At 28.1% G+C, this 15,698-nt stretch overlaps 13 protein-coding genes and 24 non-coding genes across 37 annotated transcripts, besides 1 other annotated feature; 23 read left to right on the plus strand and 14 right to left on the minus strand. All coding sequences in view use genetic code 5, as the record gives it.

Annotated features, from left to right (window-relative positions):
* CGW64_mgt01 lies at positions 1-67 on the plus strand. The gene has a single exon. It is a non-coding gene; the product is annotated as a tRNA-Ile (tRNA).
* Positions 68-74: 7 nt separating this feature from the next.
* CGW64_mgt02 lies at positions 75-143 on the minus strand. The gene has a single exon. It is a non-coding gene; the product is annotated as a tRNA-Gln (tRNA).
* A 73-nt stretch (positions 144-216) lies between these two features.
* Positions 217-285, plus strand: CGW64_mgt03. Its single transcript has one exon. It is a non-coding gene; the product is annotated as a tRNA-Met (tRNA).
* ND2 (NADH dehydrogenase subunit 2) lies at positions 286-1,308 on the plus strand. The gene has a single exon. The coding sequence runs from the start codon at positions 286-288 to the stop codon at positions 1,306-1,308; it is 1,023 nt and encodes a 340-aa protein (YP_009390184.1).
* Positions 1,309-1,310: 2 nt separating this feature from the next.
* Positions 1,311-1,379, plus strand: CGW64_mgt04. Its single transcript has one exon. It is a non-coding gene; the product is annotated as a tRNA-Trp (tRNA).
* CGW64_mgt05 lies at positions 1,372-1,435 on the minus strand. Its single transcript has one exon. It is a non-coding gene; the product is annotated as a tRNA-Cys (tRNA).
* Positions 1,436-1,437: 2 nt separating this feature from the next.
* On the minus strand, positions 1,438-1,503 carry CGW64_mgt06. Its single transcript has one exon. It is a non-coding gene; the product is annotated as a tRNA-Tyr (tRNA).
* On the plus strand, positions 1,502-3,037 carry COX1 (cytochrome c oxidase subunit I; the record flags this gene model as incomplete). Its single annotated transcript has 1 exon — positions 1,502-3,037. A coding segment is annotated over one exon (1,536 nt), but the record flags the coding sequence as incomplete, so codon positions are not given.
* Positions 3,038-3,046: 9 nt separating this feature from the next.
* CGW64_mgt07 lies at positions 3,047-3,111 on the plus strand. Its single transcript has one exon. It is a non-coding gene; the product is annotated as a tRNA-Leu (tRNA).
* A 3-nt stretch (positions 3,112-3,114) lies between these two features.
* Positions 3,115-3,798, plus strand: COX2 (cytochrome c oxidase subunit II). Its single transcript has one exon. It carries the CDS (start codon positions 3,115-3,117, stop codon positions 3,796-3,798), a length of 684 nt encoding a protein of 227 aa, YP_009390186.1.
* A 3-nt stretch (positions 3,799-3,801) lies between these two features.
* CGW64_mgt08 lies at positions 3,802-3,871 on the plus strand. The gene has a single exon. It is a non-coding gene; the product is annotated as a tRNA-Lys (tRNA).
* Positions 3,872-3,937, plus strand: CGW64_mgt09. Its single transcript has one exon. It is a non-coding gene; the product is annotated as a tRNA-Asp (tRNA).
* On the plus strand, positions 3,938-4,105 carry ATP8 (ATP synthase F0 subunit 8). The gene has a single exon. It carries the CDS (start codon positions 3,938-3,940, stop codon positions 4,103-4,105), a length of 168 nt encoding a protein of 55 aa, YP_009390187.1.
* ATP6 (ATP synthase F0 subunit 6) lies at positions 4,099-4,776 on the plus strand. Its single transcript has one exon. It carries the CDS (start codon positions 4,099-4,101, stop codon positions 4,774-4,776), a length of 678 nt encoding a protein of 225 aa, YP_009390188.1.
* Position 4,777: 1 nt separating this feature from the next.
* On the plus strand, positions 4,778-5,566 carry COX3 (cytochrome c oxidase subunit III). The gene has a single exon. The coding sequence runs from the start codon at positions 4,778-4,780 to the stop codon at positions 5,564-5,566; it is 789 nt and encodes a 262-aa protein (YP_009390189.1).
* Positions 5,567-5,571: 5 nt separating this feature from the next.
* On the plus strand, positions 5,572-5,636 carry CGW64_mgt10. Its single transcript has one exon. It is a non-coding gene; the product is annotated as a tRNA-Gly (tRNA).
* ND3 (NADH dehydrogenase subunit 3) lies at positions 5,637-5,990 on the plus strand. The gene has a single exon. It carries the CDS (start codon positions 5,637-5,639, stop codon positions 5,988-5,990), a length of 354 nt encoding a protein of 117 aa, YP_009390190.1.
* Positions 5,991-5,999: 9 nt separating this feature from the next.
* On the plus strand, positions 6,000-6,062 carry CGW64_mgt11. Its single transcript has one exon. It is a non-coding gene; the product is annotated as a tRNA-Ala (tRNA).
* On the plus strand, positions 6,063-6,126 carry CGW64_mgt12. The gene has a single exon. It is a non-coding gene; the product is annotated as a tRNA-Arg (tRNA).
* On the plus strand, positions 6,127-6,192 carry CGW64_mgt13. Its single transcript has one exon. It is a non-coding gene; the product is annotated as a tRNA-Asn (tRNA).
* Positions 6,193-6,259, plus strand: CGW64_mgt14. Its single transcript has one exon. It is a non-coding gene; the product is annotated as a tRNA-Ser (tRNA).
* An 8-nt stretch (positions 6,260-6,267) lies between these two features.
* CGW64_mgt15 lies at positions 6,268-6,334 on the plus strand. Its single transcript has one exon. It is a non-coding gene; the product is annotated as a tRNA-Glu (tRNA).
* Positions 6,335-6,354: 20 nt separating this feature from the next.
* CGW64_mgt16 lies at positions 6,355-6,420 on the minus strand. Its single transcript has one exon. It is a non-coding gene; the product is annotated as a tRNA-Phe (tRNA).
* Positions 6,421-6,424: 4 nt separating this feature from the next.
* Positions 6,425-8,143, minus strand: ND5 (NADH dehydrogenase subunit 5). Its single transcript has one exon. The coding sequence runs from the start codon at positions 8,141-8,143 to the stop codon at positions 6,425-6,427; it is 1,719 nt and encodes a 572-aa protein (YP_009390191.1).
* A 15-nt stretch (positions 8,144-8,158) lies between these two features.
* Positions 8,159-8,225, minus strand: CGW64_mgt17. Its single transcript has one exon. It is a non-coding gene; the product is annotated as a tRNA-His (tRNA).
* ND4 (NADH dehydrogenase subunit 4) lies at positions 8,225-9,565 on the minus strand. Its single transcript has one exon. It carries the CDS (start codon positions 9,563-9,565, stop codon positions 8,225-8,227), a length of 1,341 nt encoding a protein of 446 aa, YP_009390192.1.
* ND4L (NADH dehydrogenase subunit 4L) lies at positions 9,559-9,855 on the minus strand. The gene has a single exon. It carries the CDS (start codon positions 9,853-9,855, stop codon positions 9,559-9,561), a length of 297 nt encoding a protein of 98 aa, YP_009390193.1.
* Positions 9,856-9,857: 2 nt separating this feature from the next.
* On the plus strand, positions 9,858-9,922 carry CGW64_mgt18. The gene has a single exon. It is a non-coding gene; the product is annotated as a tRNA-Thr (tRNA).
* CGW64_mgt19 lies at positions 9,923-9,987 on the minus strand. Its single transcript has one exon. It is a non-coding gene; the product is annotated as a tRNA-Pro (tRNA).
* Positions 9,988-9,989: 2 nt separating this feature from the next.
* Positions 9,990-10,520, plus strand: ND6 (NADH dehydrogenase subunit 6). Its single transcript has one exon. It carries the CDS (start codon positions 9,990-9,992, stop codon positions 10,518-10,520), a length of 531 nt encoding a protein of 176 aa, YP_009390194.1.
* Positions 10,520-11,656, plus strand: CYTB (cytochrome b). Its single transcript has one exon. The coding sequence runs from the start codon at positions 10,520-10,522 to the stop codon at positions 11,654-11,656; it is 1,137 nt and encodes a 378-aa protein (YP_009390195.1).
* Positions 11,655-11,721, plus strand: CGW64_mgt20. The gene has a single exon. It is a non-coding gene; the product is annotated as a tRNA-Ser (tRNA).
* Positions 11,657-12,685, minus strand: ND1 (NADH dehydrogenase subunit 1). Its single transcript has one exon. It carries the CDS (start codon positions 12,683-12,685, stop codon positions 11,657-11,659), a length of 1,029 nt encoding a protein of 342 aa, YP_009390196.1.
* Position 12,686: 1 nt separating this feature from the next.
* Positions 12,687-12,752, minus strand: CGW64_mgt21. The gene has a single exon. It is a non-coding gene; the product is annotated as a tRNA-Leu (tRNA).
* Position 12,753: 1 nt separating this feature from the next.
* On the minus strand, positions 12,754-14,081 carry CGW64_mgr02. Its single transcript has one exon. It is a non-coding gene; the product is annotated as a 16S ribosomal RNA (ribosomal RNA).
* On the minus strand, positions 14,082-14,153 carry CGW64_mgt22. Its single transcript has one exon. It is a non-coding gene; the product is annotated as a tRNA-Val (tRNA).
* Positions 14,154-14,962, minus strand: CGW64_mgr01. The gene has a single exon. It is a non-coding gene; the product is annotated as a 12S ribosomal RNA (ribosomal RNA).
* Positions 14,963-15,698: a D loop.

Here is a 15,698-nt window from a genome sequence, read left to right on the forward strand (position 1 = left end):
AATGAATTGCCTGATTAAAGGGTTACCTTGATAGGGTAAATAAAATAATTTATAATTATATTCATTGTGTTTATTTATATTTAACAGAATTAAACTGTTTCTAAAAGTATCAAAAACTTTTGTGCCTCGTACACTAAAATATACTACACTCACCCATTCTACTGTAAGAATTATATACTTCTGATACACACACGACCTCATTTTATCAATAAATATAAAAAGATAAGCTAATTAAGCTACTGGGTTCATACCCCATTTATAAAGGTTATAATCCTTTTCTTTTTAATTTTTAATAATTCCACTAAGATTCTCTTTTTTCTTACTCTAATTAGAGGAACATTAATTACAATCTCATCATCCTCATGGCTTAGAGCTTGAATAGGACTAGAAATTAATTTACTTTCATTTATCCCCCTAATGAATAGAACAAACAATTTATTGTCCTCAGAAACAGCTCTTAAGTACTTCTTAACACAAGCAATTGCTTCCTCTATCTTCTTAGTTGCAGTAATTATTAGTATGTTAAAAACCAATATATTTCCACAATTAGTACTAAATTATAACAACCTCATTACTACAGCTCTATTAATTAAAAGAGGAACCGCCCCATTCCATTTCTGATTCCCGTCTGTCATAGACGGATTAAGATGAACAAATTCTCTTATTTTAATAACCTGACAAAAAATTGCCCCTCTTGTTCTTGTCACATATATTTATTCTCTAAACTTAATAATCTTTTTTATTATTTCATCCGCTCTAGTCGGAGCCTTAGGAGGCCTAAACCAAACATCACTCCGTAAGCTTATAGCGTTTTCATCAATTAATCACTTAGGATGAATATTAGCGGCTATAGCAGATTCTAATAAACTTTGATTAATCTACTTTATTTTCTATGTATTCTTATCCACAGCAATTATTTTTATATTTAACCTATTTAAAACTTTCCACCTAAATCAAATTTATTCTCTATCAATTCAGTCAACAATTTTAAAATTTTGCCTATTTATTAACTTGCTATCGTTAGGTGGTTTACCACCCTTTTTAGGATTTTTCCCCAAATGAATAATTATTCAACAACTTTCAACCATAAATTATATATTTATAACCTTTGTTTTAATTATATCCTCTCTAATTACCCTATTTTTTTATTTACGTCTTTGTTACCCCGCTTTCCTTTTAGGAAAAACCGAACACTCATGAATCAAAATTATTCCTGTCAGAACTTTACCAAACAAAACAAGTTTGATTTTCTCCTTCATCTCAACTATAGGCCTACCTTTAATTTCCCTGTTAATTTTTATTTTTTAAGAAAGGCTTTAAGTTAAATAAACTAATAGCCTTCAAAGCTATAAATATAAGTAGAAGCCTTTTAAGCCTTAGTAATTTTATTACTCCTTTAGAATTGCAGTCTAATATCATTATTGACTATAAAGCCCATGATCAAAGAGAACTTTTCTCATAAATAGATTTACAATCTATCGCCTATTATTCAGCCATTTAATCGCGACAATGACTTTTTTCAACAAATCATAAAGATATTGGTACATTATATTTTATCTTTGGAGCCTGAGCTGGTATAGTGGGAACTTCTTTAAGAATTCTTATTCGAGCCGAATTAGGTCATCCAGGAGCTTTAATTGGAGATGACCAAATTTATAACGTAATTGTTACTGCCCATGCTTTTGTAATAATTTTCTTTATAGTAATGCCAATTATAATTGGTGGATTTGGTAATTGACTTGTTCCCCTAATATTAGGAGCCCCTGATATAGCTTTCCCACGAATAAATAACATAAGTTTCTGGTTACTTCCCCCCTCTCTCACTCTTTTATTAGCCTCTTCTATAGTAGATGCCGGAGCAGGAACCGGTTGAACTGTCTACCCCCCCTTAGCCGCTGGTATTGCTCATAGTGGAGCTTCAGTTGACCTAGCTATTTTTTCCCTTCACTTAGCCGGGATTTCTTCAATTTTAGGGGCTGTAAATTTTATTACAACAGTAATCAATATGCGATCGACAGGAATTACATTTGATCGAATACCTCTATTTGTTTGATCAGTAGTAATTACAGCAGTACTTCTCCTTCTGTCACTTCCTGTTCTTGCTGGAGCTATTACCATATTATTAACAGATCGAAATTTAAATACTTCTTTCTTCGACCCAGCCGGAGGAGGAGATCCCATTCTTTATCAACATTTATTTTGATTCTTCGGACACCCAGAAGTTTATATCTTAATTTTGCCAGGATTTGGTATAATTTCCCATATTATTAGTCAAGAATGTGGTAAAAAGGAAACATTTGGATCCCTAGGAATAATTTATGCTATATTAGCCATTGGTCTATTAGGATTCATTGTATGAGCTCACCATATATTTACAGTAGGAATAGATGTTGACACCCGGGCTTATTTCACTTCAGCTACAATAATTATTGCCGTTCCTACAGGAATTAAAATTTTCAGTTGATTAGCTACCCTTCATGGAACACAAATATCCTATTCACCCGCAATTATTTGAGCACTAGGATTTGTATTCTTATTTACAGTAGGGGGATTAACAGGAGTTGTTCTTGCTAATTCATCAATTGATATTATTCTCCATGACACATATTATGTCGTAGCCCATTTCCACTATGTACTTTCTATAGGAGCAGTATTTGCTATCATAGGAGGATTTGTGCATTGATATCCATTATTTACAGGATTAACTTTAAATCCTAAATGATTAAAAAGTCAATTTCTTATTATATTTGTAGGAGTAAATTTAACTTTCTTCCCTCAGCATTTCCTAGGACTAGCAGGTATACCACGTCGGTACTCTGACTATCCAGACGCTTACACAGCCTGAAATATTGTGTCTACAATTGGATCTACAATTTCACTTCTAGCTATTCTATTTTTCCTTTACATTATTTGAGAAAGTATAATTACTCAACGAACTGTAATTTACCCTGTTCAACTCTCTTCTTCAATTGAGTGATACCAAAATACCCCACCCGCTGAACACAGTTATTCAGAACTACCGCTATTAACTAATTAATACACTTATTCTAATATGGCAGATTAGTGCAATGGATTTAAGCTCCATATATAAAGATTTTTCTTTTATTAGAAACAATGCCAACATGAGCTAATTTAGGTCTTCAAGATAGAGCCTCCCCCCTAATAGAACAACTTACATTTTTCCATGATCACGCTCTTTTAATTTTAATCATAATTACTATTTTAGTCGGTTACTTAATATTTATACTATTTTTTAACTCCTACACTAACCGATTCCTTCTCCATGGTCAAACTATTGAATTAATTTGAACTATTCTCCCCGCTATTATTTTACTATTTATCGCCATACCCTCCCTTCGGTTACTTTATTTACTAGACGAAATTAATGAACCTGTACTAACATTAAAATCTATTGGTCATCAATGGTACTGAAGTTATGAATATTCAGACTTTCTAGATATTGAATTTGACTCTTACATAATTCCAACAAATGACCTATCAACAGATGGATTTCGCTTATTAGATGTTGACAATCGTGTTGTTCTGCCCATAAATTCACAGATTCGTATTCTTGTAACAGCCGCTGATGTAATCCATTCATGAACAATTCCAGCCCTTGGTGTAAAGGTAGACGGAACCCCAGGACGACTTAATCAAACCAACTTCATAATTAATCGGCCCGGACTTTTCTTTGGCCAATGTTCAGAAATCTGCGGAGCTAACCATAGTTTTATACCTATTGTTATCGAAAGAGTTCCAACCAATTTTTTCATTAAATGAATTTCGTCTTTAAATTAATTTCATTAGATGACTGAAAGCAAGTAATGGTCTCTTAAACCACTTTATAGTAGAATAGCACCTACTTCTAATGAAAAAATTAGTTAAAGTTATAACATTAGTATGTCAAACTAAAATTATTAAAAATTAATATTTTTTGATTCCTCAAATAGCCCCAATTAGATGGTTACTCTTATTTATCATTTTTTCCCTAACTTTTATTTTATTTAATATTTTAAATTATTATAATTTCTTTAATAATATACCTAAAATCCCCCAAGCTCAGTCAACAGATACTTCAACATCAGCACTTAACTGAAAATGATAACTAATTTATTTTCTGTATTTGATCCTTCTTCAAGAATTTTTAATCTTTCATTAAATTGACTAAGTACATTTATTGGATTACTAATAATTCCGTCTATATACTGAATCATGCCATCCCGATATAACATTATTTGAAATAATATTTTATTAACTCTTCATAATGAATTTAAAACCCTATTAAAGGATTCGAATCATAACGGAAGAACATTCATCTTCGTGTCTCTATTTTCAATAATTTTATTTAATAATTTCTTAGGTCTATTTCCGTATATTTTTACTAGAACAAGTCATTTAACTCTTACACTTGCCCTTGCTCTTCCTCTTTGAGTAAGATTTATATTATACGGCTGAATTAATCATACCCAGCATATATTTGCACATCTAGTCCCTCAAGGAACCCCAGCCGTTCTTATACCATTTATAGTCTGTATTGAAACTATTAGAAATATAATTCGCCCAGGTACCCTAGCTGTTCGATTAGCCGCTAATATAATTGCTGGTCACCTTCTATTAACCCTTTTAGGAAATACCGGCCCTTCAATATCTATAATTTTAGTCACCCTTCTTTTAATTGGACAAATTGCTTTATTAGTTCTTGAATCTGCCGTCGCAATTATTCAATCCTATGTATTTGCCGTACTAAGAACTTTATATTCTAGAGAAGTAGTTTAAAATGTCAACACACTCAAATCATCCATTCCACTTAGTGGATTATAGACCTTGACCCCTAACAGGAGCCATTGGAGCTATAACTACAGTATCAGGACTAGTTAAATGGTTTCACCATTATGATATTTCTCTTTTCCTTCTAGGTAATATTATTACTATTTTAACAATATACCAATGATGACGAGATATCTCCCGAGAAGGAACCTTTCAAGGTCTTCATACTTATCCCGTCACCATTGGTTTACGATGAGGAATAATTTTATTTATTGTTTCTGAAGTATTCTTTTTTGTTTCATTCTTTTGAGCATTCTTCCACAGTAGCCTATCCCCTACAGTAGAATTAGGAATAACTTGACCTCCTATAGGAATTATTCCATTTAATCCATTCCAAATTCCTCTTCTAAATACAGCTATTCTTTTAGCTTCGGGTGTTACAGTTACATGAGCTCACCATAGTTTAATAGAAGGAAATCATTCCCAAGCTACACAAGGATTATTTTTTACAGTTCTTCTAGGTGTTTATTTTACCATTCTTCAAGCCTATGAATATATTGAAGCCCCTTTTACTATTGCTGACGCAGTCTACGGCTCAACATTTTTTATGGCTACAGGATTCCACGGTATTCATGTTCTAATTGGAACAACATTCCTTATAGTATGCTTAATCCGCCATATCAATCACCATTTTTCTAAAACTCATCACTTCGGATTCGAAGCCGCTGCTTGATATTGACATTTTGTTGATATTGTATGACTATTCCTCTATGTATCTATCTACTGATGAGGAGGTTAAACCTTATTTATATAGTATAAAAGTATATATGACTTCCAATCATAAGGTCTAGATTATTTTAGTATAAATAATTCTTTCAATATTATTTATAATATCAATCATTTTAATTATCTCATCAGTAGTAATAATTCTAGCGTCTGTACTCTCTAAAAAAACTATTGTTGACCGAGAAAAAGCTTCTCCATTTGAATGTGGATTTGATCCTAAAAGCTCTTCTCGCCTGCCCTTTTCCCTCCGATTTTTTCTTATTGCCATTATTTTTTTAATCTTTGATGTAGAAATTGCCCTAATTTTACCTGTTATTCCAATTATTTATACTTCAAACATAATAGTTTGGTCTTACAGAGTAGTCTTATTTATTGTTATTTTATTGTTTGGACTATATCATGAATGAAACCAGGGCGCCCTTGAATGATCTTCCTAACTTAAAATTAGGGTTGTAGTTAATTATAACATTTGATTTGCATTCAAAAAGTACTATGCTTTAGTCTTCCTTGAATATGAAGCGATTTATTGCAATTAGTTTCGACCTAATCTTAGATAACTTTTATCCTTATTCTTTAATTGAAGCCAAAACAGAGGCCTATCATTGTTAATGATATCATTGAAATTATTTTCCAATTAAGGAAATATGATGAACAAGATAAAGCTGCTAACTTTTTTCTTTAATGGTTAAATTCCATTAATATTTCTGCAAAGCCATTTATATAGTTTATCAAAAACATTACATTTTCATTGTAAAAATAAAGATTAATTCTTTTATAAATTACTAAAAGTTATTATTAAATTATTTAAGGGTTAATCAACCTCAATAACAGCTTCAATGTTATACTCTAAACATAAGATACTTAAATTAACCTAAGTTACACTCAATACTATAAACATAACCATTCATAAAGTAAAAGTCAACAAATAAAATTTTAAATTATTACCCTGCATGATCTGATAATAATTTGAATACTTTCTTAATAAATAATAAATCATTTGTCCACCAGCATATTCAGATCATCCCTGATCTATCCCCCTAAATCTTGCTATCCCTAACTTTAAAGGATACACAATAATTCCATAAGTCGAAATATACGGTATAAACCATATTGACCCAGAAAATACAGAAACATTATATAATAATAAAGACTTATTATTAAAGTAAATTGAAACATTAGAAATTGTATACCCTCTAACTGCTCCCACAATACAAACAAATAAAGTTAACAGCTTTAAAAATAACGGTAAAACAATAGCTCTAGGAACAGGAAAGATTAATCAATTTAGTATTCTCCCCCCTACAATTCTTATAATCATCAGTCCTATTATTCCTCGTAACATAGTTCATCCCTCGTCTCTTAAATAATGTATAGAACTACAATTTAAGTGTCCAGTTAAACTATAAAAAACTAATCGAAATGAATAACACACTGTAAGCCCTGTAGAAAAAAAAAACAAAAAAAAAATTAAGTAATTAGTATAAGATATTAAAACCAACTCTAAAATTATATCCTTAGAATAAAATCCCGCTAAAAAGGGTATTCCACAAAGAGCTAAATTAGCCACATTTAGACATCTTACAGTCAAAGGTATATGTGTTGCTAAATTTCCTATGCTTCGAATATCCTGAGAATTATTTATATTATGAATAATAGCCCCAGCACATATAAATAAAAGAGCCTTAAATAATGCATGAGTCAACAAATGAAAAAAAGCCAATTTAGGAAACCCTATAGATAAGATTCTAATCATTAACCCCAATTGTCTTAAAGTAGAAAGAGCAATAATCTTTTTTAGATCAAATTCAAAATTAGCCCCCAGCCCCGATATAAACATTGTAAGTCCACCAATTAATAAAAGCACAGTTGCTATTCACGTTCCATCAATTAACATATTAAACCGAATTAATAAATAAACCCCCGCAGTTACTAAGGTTGAAGAATGAACTAAAGCTGAAACAGGTGTGGGAGCAGCTATTGCAGCCGGTAACCAAGAAGAAAACGGAATCTGGGCACTTTTTGTTATTGCAGCCAAAATTACTAATCCCCCAATAATTATTATTTCATAGTCTATCTTTATTAATTCAAGATAAAAAATATAATTTCATCTTCCGTAATTTAATATTCAGGCAATAGCTAACAGTAAAGCCACATCCCCAATTCGGTTAGACAACGCAGTTAACATCCCTGCATTAAAAGACTTTACATTTTGGAAATAAATAACTAAACAATACGAAACTAGCCCCAGTCCGTCTCATCCCAATAAAATTCTAATTAAATTTGGTCTAATAATTAAAAGCATTATTGACAACACAAACATTAATACAAGCATAATAAATCGATTAATATTAAAATCTCTACTTATATACTCCCGTCTATAATAAATTACTAATGAAGAAATTAACAAAACAAAAGATATAAATAATAAACTCATTCAATCTCACAAAAAAGTTATTACAATTCTTGACGAGTTTAAATTAACTACTTCTCATTCAATAAAAGTTACTCTGTCAAACAAAAGACAGTTTAAACTCAAATAAAAACACAACATTCTAATTATAAACAAAATAATAAAACTAATAAAGCAAATTGAAATATATTTCACGATTTAAAATGAATAAAATTCATATCACTGACACCACAAATCAATATTTTAATTAAACTATTTAAATTAAAGTCATAAAAAACAAGATTCCCCCCTCATAATTAATAAATTTAAAGGAAATCAATGTAAAAATAAAATTAAATACTCCCGAATTTTCCCGTTACTTCTTCTATAAGCCCCTGAATAAACCCTTCCATGCTGAGTATATGAATAAAGATAAAGTCCGTATGCAGCTCTAAAAAACGAAATTAATCTCAAAGATAATATTCTTAATCACGACCACCCGACAATTCTATTTAATAAACTAATTTCACCCAGTAAATTTAAGGTCGGAGGAGCCGCTATATTTGCTGAACTAAGAAGAAATCACCATAAAGCTAATCTAGGTATAAAATTTAACAACCCACGATTAATAAATATTCTACGACTGCCCAATCGTTCATAGGACATATTTGCGATTCTAAACAACCCGGAAGAACAGAGACCATGGGCAATTATTAATGTATAGGAACCACATAATCCCCAGTAAGTTATAGTTATTAAACCTCCTAATACAATACCCATGTGAGCCACAGATGAATAAGCAATTAAAGCCTTTAAGTCAGTTTGGCGTAAACAAATTAAGCTAACCAATACACCCCCAATCAATCTAATTGTTATTCATACAAAATTAAACTTTAAACCTGTAAATTGTAAAAATCTAAAAACCCGTAAAAGTCCATAGCCCCCTAATTTCAAAAGAACTCCAGCCAAAATTATTGAACCAGAAACTGGAGCCTCTACATGGGCCTTAGGCAACCACAAATGAACCATAAATATTGGTATTTTTACCAAAAATGCTAAAATTATACAAAAATAAAATAAATTTAACTCAATTTTTATATTGATTAATAAATAAAATCTCATAGTTCCTAAACTTCTATAGACATAGAAAATTCCTAACAGCATCGGAAGAGAGGCAAGCAAAGTATAAAACAGCAAATAAATACCGGCCTGAAGTCGCTCAGGCTGATACCCCCACCCTAAAATCAAAAATAAAGTAGGAATTAAGCTTCTTTCAAAACATAAATAAAACATAAAGATATTTATTCTTCTAAATATTAAATAAAGAAACAGCAACAAAAACACAACATTTAATAAAAAAAAATTACGATAGTTATTTCTATTGTAAATTAAACTACTAGCCATAATTATTAGACCACTAATTCATATACTCAAAAGAATTAAACCATAAGATATTACATCACACCCTATAAAATATCTAATTCTCATTCAATAATTTCTGTAAAAATTTAATAATACAAAGATAAATCTAACAAAAAAGATTCTATTCTGTACCATTCAAAATCTATTTTTCTTAAAACTTAAAGGTATCAAAAAAACCATAAATAATAAATATTTTAACATTGAAGAACACTAAAAGAATTAAAATAATCATTCCCATGTGTACGAATTATTCTTACAAGTATAGACAAACCTAATACCCCCTCGCACACTCTAAAAGTCAAAAATATTATTCTGAAATATATTTCATTTCTACAATAATTTAAATAAATAAATAAAAGCAGAAATAATCTTAAAACAATAAATTCTAAACTTAAAAGTATAGACAATAAATGTTTCCGGTTAGAAACAAAAACAAAAACCCCTATCACAAATAAAATCATAGGAACAACTCAATAAATTAATATTAACATTAGTTTTAATAGTTTAATAAAAACATTGGTCTTGTAAACCAAAAATAAGATTATATCTTTTAAAACTTCAGAAAAAAAGAAATTCTTTATCATTAATCCCCAAAATTAATATTTTACTTAAACTATTTTCTGAAATTACTCAAATTATTTTATACCAAATAGCTATCATTTCAAGAATAATTTTTATACAAATAAAACACCCCCTAGCTATAGGATTAATATTACTTATTCAGTCATTCTTTACGTGCTTAATTACTGGTCTTATATTTAACTCATTTTGATACTCATATATTTTATTCTTAGTTTTTTTAGGAGGATTATTAATTCTGTTTATTTATGTAACCTCTTTAGCGTCAAATGAAATATTCACTTTTTCTATAAAAATTTCTATATTCGTCGTAACTAGTATTTCATTTATTGTTTTTATTATACTACTTACTGACAACAACCTAGTTTCTTCTATTTTCCCTATAGACAACTTATTTAAATTTAATACTCCCATTAATTTCACACCTACCAACAGACTGTCACTAATAAACCTTTATAATTTCCCCACAAACATAATTACTATTTTATTAATAAATTATTTACTACTTACCCTAATTGCAGTAGTAAAAATTACTAATATTTTTCACGGACCCCTACGTCCCATATTCTCTAACTAATGAATAAACCTATACGAGTAAGACACCCCCTTTTTAAAATTGCCAATAATGCATTAGTAGATTTACCCGCTCCTGCCAATATTTCATCTTGATGAAATTTCGGTTCACTTCTAGGTCTTTGTCTTATTATCCAAATTATTACAGGACTTTTCCTTGCCATACACTATACTGCAAACATTGACATAGCATTCAATAGAGTTACCCACATTTGTCGAGACGTAAACTATGGTTGATTATTACGAACTCTGCACGCTAACGGAGCCTCTTTTTTTTTTATCTGCATTTACCTCCATGTTGGGCGAGGAATATACTATAATTCATTTTTATACATACACACATGAATAGTGGGAGTTGTAATTTTATTTCTAGTAATAGGAACTGCCTTCATAGGCTATGTTCTCCCGTGAGGACAAATATCATTTTGGGGGGCAACAGTTATTACTAACCTTTTATCAGCCATCCCGTATCTAGGTACAACTCTGGTACAATGAATTTGAGGGGGGTTTGCTGTTGATAATGCAACCCTGACCCGATTTTTTACGTTTCATTTTATTCTTCCATTTATTGTTGCCGCAATAACTATGATTCATCTGTTATTTCTCCATCAAACTGGATCAAATAATCCATTAGGGGTAAATTCTAACATTGACAAGATTCCATTTCACCCCTATTTTACATTTAAGGATATTGTTGGATTCATTGTCATAATAATAGCTCTTGTATTATTAACTTTAATTAATCCGTATCTATTAGGAGACCCAGATAATTTTATCCCCGCAAATCCACTTGTTACACCCGTTCATATTCAACCCGAATGATACTTCTTGTTTGCTTACGCAATCCTTCGGTCCATCCCGAATAAATTAGGTGGAGTAATTGCCCTAGTTATATCAATTGCAATCCTTTTTATTTTGCCATTTTATCATCTCAGAAAATTTCGAGGAATCCAATTCTACCCAATTAATCAAATTTTATTTTGATTTATGACTATTACAGTAATTTTACTAACCTGAATTGGAGCTCGGCCTGTTGAAGATCCATACATTCTCACAGGACAAATTTTAACTGTTCTATATTTTTCCTATTATATTATTAATCCGCTCATTACTAAATGATGAGACACCCTTTTAGACTAGTTAATGAGCTTGAATAAGCTTATGTTTTGAAAACATAGGATAGAAATGTAACTTTCTATTAACTTTACTAAAATTTATTCAAATAATTAATCTTAACAAAAATAACTTAATTCCAATAAAAAAAATTAAATAATTTAATGATAGGGGTAAAAAACTTTTTCAGGCTAAATATATTAACTTATCATATCGAAACCGAGGTAAAGTCCCCCGAACTCAAATAAATAAAAAAGAAATAAAAACTAGTTCAAAAAAAAACACCACACTATTAATTATCCCCCCCAAAAACAATAAAGAAAAAAGTATTCTTATAAATAAAATTCTTGAATATTCCGCTAAAAAAATTAGAGCAAATCCACCTCTTCTATACTCTACATTAAACCCTGATACTAATTCTGATTCACCCTCAGCAAAATCGAATGGAGTTCGGTTAGTTTCGGCTAAACTAGAAACAAACCAAATCAGCCCCAACGGAAAAGATAAACTTACAAATCAAATATATTTTTGATACAAAAAAAAATCAATAAAATTATAGCCCCCAATCAAAAACACAAAAGATAATAAAATCAAAATCAAACTAACTTCATATGAAATTGTCTGAGCAACAGATCGTAACCCACCTAATAAAGCATAATTTGAATTTGATGACCATCCAGCAATTATTACAGTATAGGCCCCCAAGCTAGTACAACATAAAAAAAATAAAATTCCTATATTAAAAGAATACAAATTTACTAGATAAGGTATGCATATTCATAACGAAAGTGACAAAAAGAAAGAAAAAACAGGCGAAAAATAATAAGAAATATAATTAGAAACTAAAGGGTAAGTTTGCTCCTTCGTAAATAACTTAACTGCATCACAAAAAGGCTGAGGAATTCCTATAAGTCCAACCTTATTAGGTCCCTTTCGAATCTGAATGTACCCTAACACTTTTCGCTCTAAAAGAGTCAAAAAAGCCACTCTAACTAAAACACAAATAATTAATAGTAAACTCCCAATAAAAGATAATAATAATTCTATAATATTCATTTACTATTTGTAATATTTAATTACATACATAAATTCTAAATTTATTGCACTAATCTGCCAAAATAGTAGTTAAAATTAATAAATTTCATAAATTTAAAAACTATATTTTAAATATTTGGTCCTTTCGTACTAAAATATTTTAATTTACTAAAGATAGAAACCAACCTGGCTCACGCCGGTTTGAACTCAGATCATGTAAGAATTTAAAAGTCGAACAGACTTTAAAGTTGAACTGCTACACCCAACTCTATCTCTTAATCCAACATCGAGGTCGCAATCCTTTTTATCGATAAGAACTCTCTAAAAAAATTACGCTGTTATCCCTAAGGTAACTTAAATTACTAATCATTACTAATGGATCAATTATTCATTAATTTATGTTTAATTTATATAAGAGTTTATTAAATCTTATTATCACCCCAATAAAATAATTCTTTATATAAAATTTTAAATATTCTTTATAAACTTAATATATCAATTATCAAGATCTATAGGGTCTTCTCGTCTTTCAATTATATTTTAGCTTTTTGACTAAAAAATAAAATTCTAAAATTTAAATTGAAACAGTTAATATCTCGTTCAGCCATTCATACAAGCCTTCAATTAAAAGACTAATGATTATGCTACCTTTGCACAGTTAATATACTGCGGCCATTTAAAACAATCAGTGGGCAGGCTAGACTTTAAACTAAATTCAAAAAGACATGTTTTTGTTAAACAGGCGAATATTCATTAATTTGCCGAGTTCTTTAACTTAATCTTTCAGTTCAATTTACTTATACAACATTTTATACTAATTTTATCATTATTGCTTAATTTTTAAAATTAAAATTAATATTTAAATAAATACTTAAATAATAACTAAATAATATATCAATAAAATAAATTATAACAAATTTATTAACGATTGCTATTTCTAAACATACATTTATTATAAATTATTAACTTATTTTAAGACTTTAATTCACAGCTTATCCCATGAATTACTTTTAATAATTTACAGAACATTTTAACAATTAAATTTCTGCCCATATTAATAAATTAAATTTATTTCTTTAAAAACTAGATACCTTTAAAGCCGAATAACTTTTCATTTCTAACAGTTTATTATAAATAATTTTTTTACATTAACTCAAATAAACTATTAACTCCTTTAAAATCGAGAAATCTATAATAAATAGATTTTAATAGATAAACCCTGATACACAAGGTACAATAAATTAAATTTTCTTTTTAAATAAAAATTTTTCAAAAATTTTTCAACATTCTTTTACAATACTTTACTCTATCATTAAAATTATTTTTTCTATAAACTATACTTAAACACTCTTAGTTATAATTATTTTTAATACTCAAAACAACACCTTAAACAAAATAAATAAATAAATACTATTCTTCAATTTATATTGATTTGCACAATAATCTTTTCAATGTAAAAGAAATGCTTTACTAAATAAGCTTTAAATTGTCATTCTAGAATCACTTTCCAGTAATTCTACTATGTTACGACTTATCTTATTTTATATTATTAATAAAGTAATAAGAGCGACGGGCGATGTGTACATATTTTAGAGCCAAAGTCAAATTAACTATATACATAATTTTACTTTCAAATCCACCTTCAGTAAAATTTTTCAATTCTACCTCCGTTTAAATATAAATTTATTGTAACCCATTTCTTCCTTAAACATAAACTGCACCTTGACCTGATATACTTTTTAAAAAAAATTAAGAAAATTAATTCTCTTATAAGATAATCTATAACGGCGGTATACAAATTGAAAAACAAGTTTAAGTAAAGTCCTCGTGGATTATCGATTATAGAACAGGTTCCTCTGAATAGATTAAAATACCGCCAAATTTTTTAAGTTTCAAGAACATAACTATTACTACTCAGATATTTTTAACCTACATTCTAAATAATAGGGTATCTAATCCTAGTTTATTACTAAAATTTACTAACTTCATTATCTTTAAATTTAACTTAATCCATATTTAAAATTTCACCTAATAAATATAGTACAAATTAACTTAACCTAACTTAACAAATTAATTATTACCAATAAGATTTATTTACATTTTATGTATAACCGCGGTTGCTGGCACAAATTTTACCAATATTAAATAATATTACTATTTCTTAATTTCTTAAATAAATAATATCAATTACTGCGACTAAAAATAAAATTAAAAATTTTTAATTAATAATCAATCCCCACAAAAATTTACATGTAAAATAAATTATAAATAAATCTTTAAGCCAAAATAAAACTTTACCTAATTAATTTAGTAAAATTTTTAATTTTAATTCATTTAATATTATTTACTTATTGATACTTTTGTAAAATTAATACTTTTAATAATATTAACCCTTAATATAAATAACTTTTATTTATAAATAACCCCTTTTCCCCCAACTCTAAATAATTAAAGTAATGGTGCTTTTTTTTTTTTTTTTTTTAAATTAATTATTATTTTATGTTATAAATTTATATTTAAAATAAACACTAATTTTACTTTTAATTAAATCAATTAAGTATCTAATTTTATTTAAATAACTAAATTTTTCTTATTATATATATATATAATAAAATTTTAATTTAATAATATAATATACTGTATTATATTACTGTTATAAAAATATTTTATTGTAATTATTAAAGACTATATTTAATTTAAAATTTTATTATACAATATGTAAACATATTGTATTTCTCTAAAAAATTTCAGGGTTTATAAAAATAATTATTAGTTAATAAGTTCCATGATTAAGTTAATATATATAGTTTGTTGAAATAAAAAGTTTTTTTATAAATTAATATATTTATATTATAATAGTCATTTTAATATAAATTCACTATTTTTTTCAACAATTTTAATTATTGTACGTTTCCACTTTTTATTACATAAATAAAATTAAACTATTTTTTAAAGTTTACCAAATAAAATTATTTAATTTTAATTGAATAAAAATTTTACTTTTATAAAAAAAAAATTTTTTTTTAGTAAATAT

The sequence above is a fragment of the mitochondrial genome of Hermetia illucens (assembly GCF_905115235.1).
Source record: "Hermetia illucens voucher hsm-1 mitochondrion, complete genome".
In the NCBI taxonomy this organism is placed as follows: domain Eukaryota; kingdom Metazoa; phylum Arthropoda; class Insecta; order Diptera; family Stratiomyidae; genus Hermetia; species Hermetia illucens.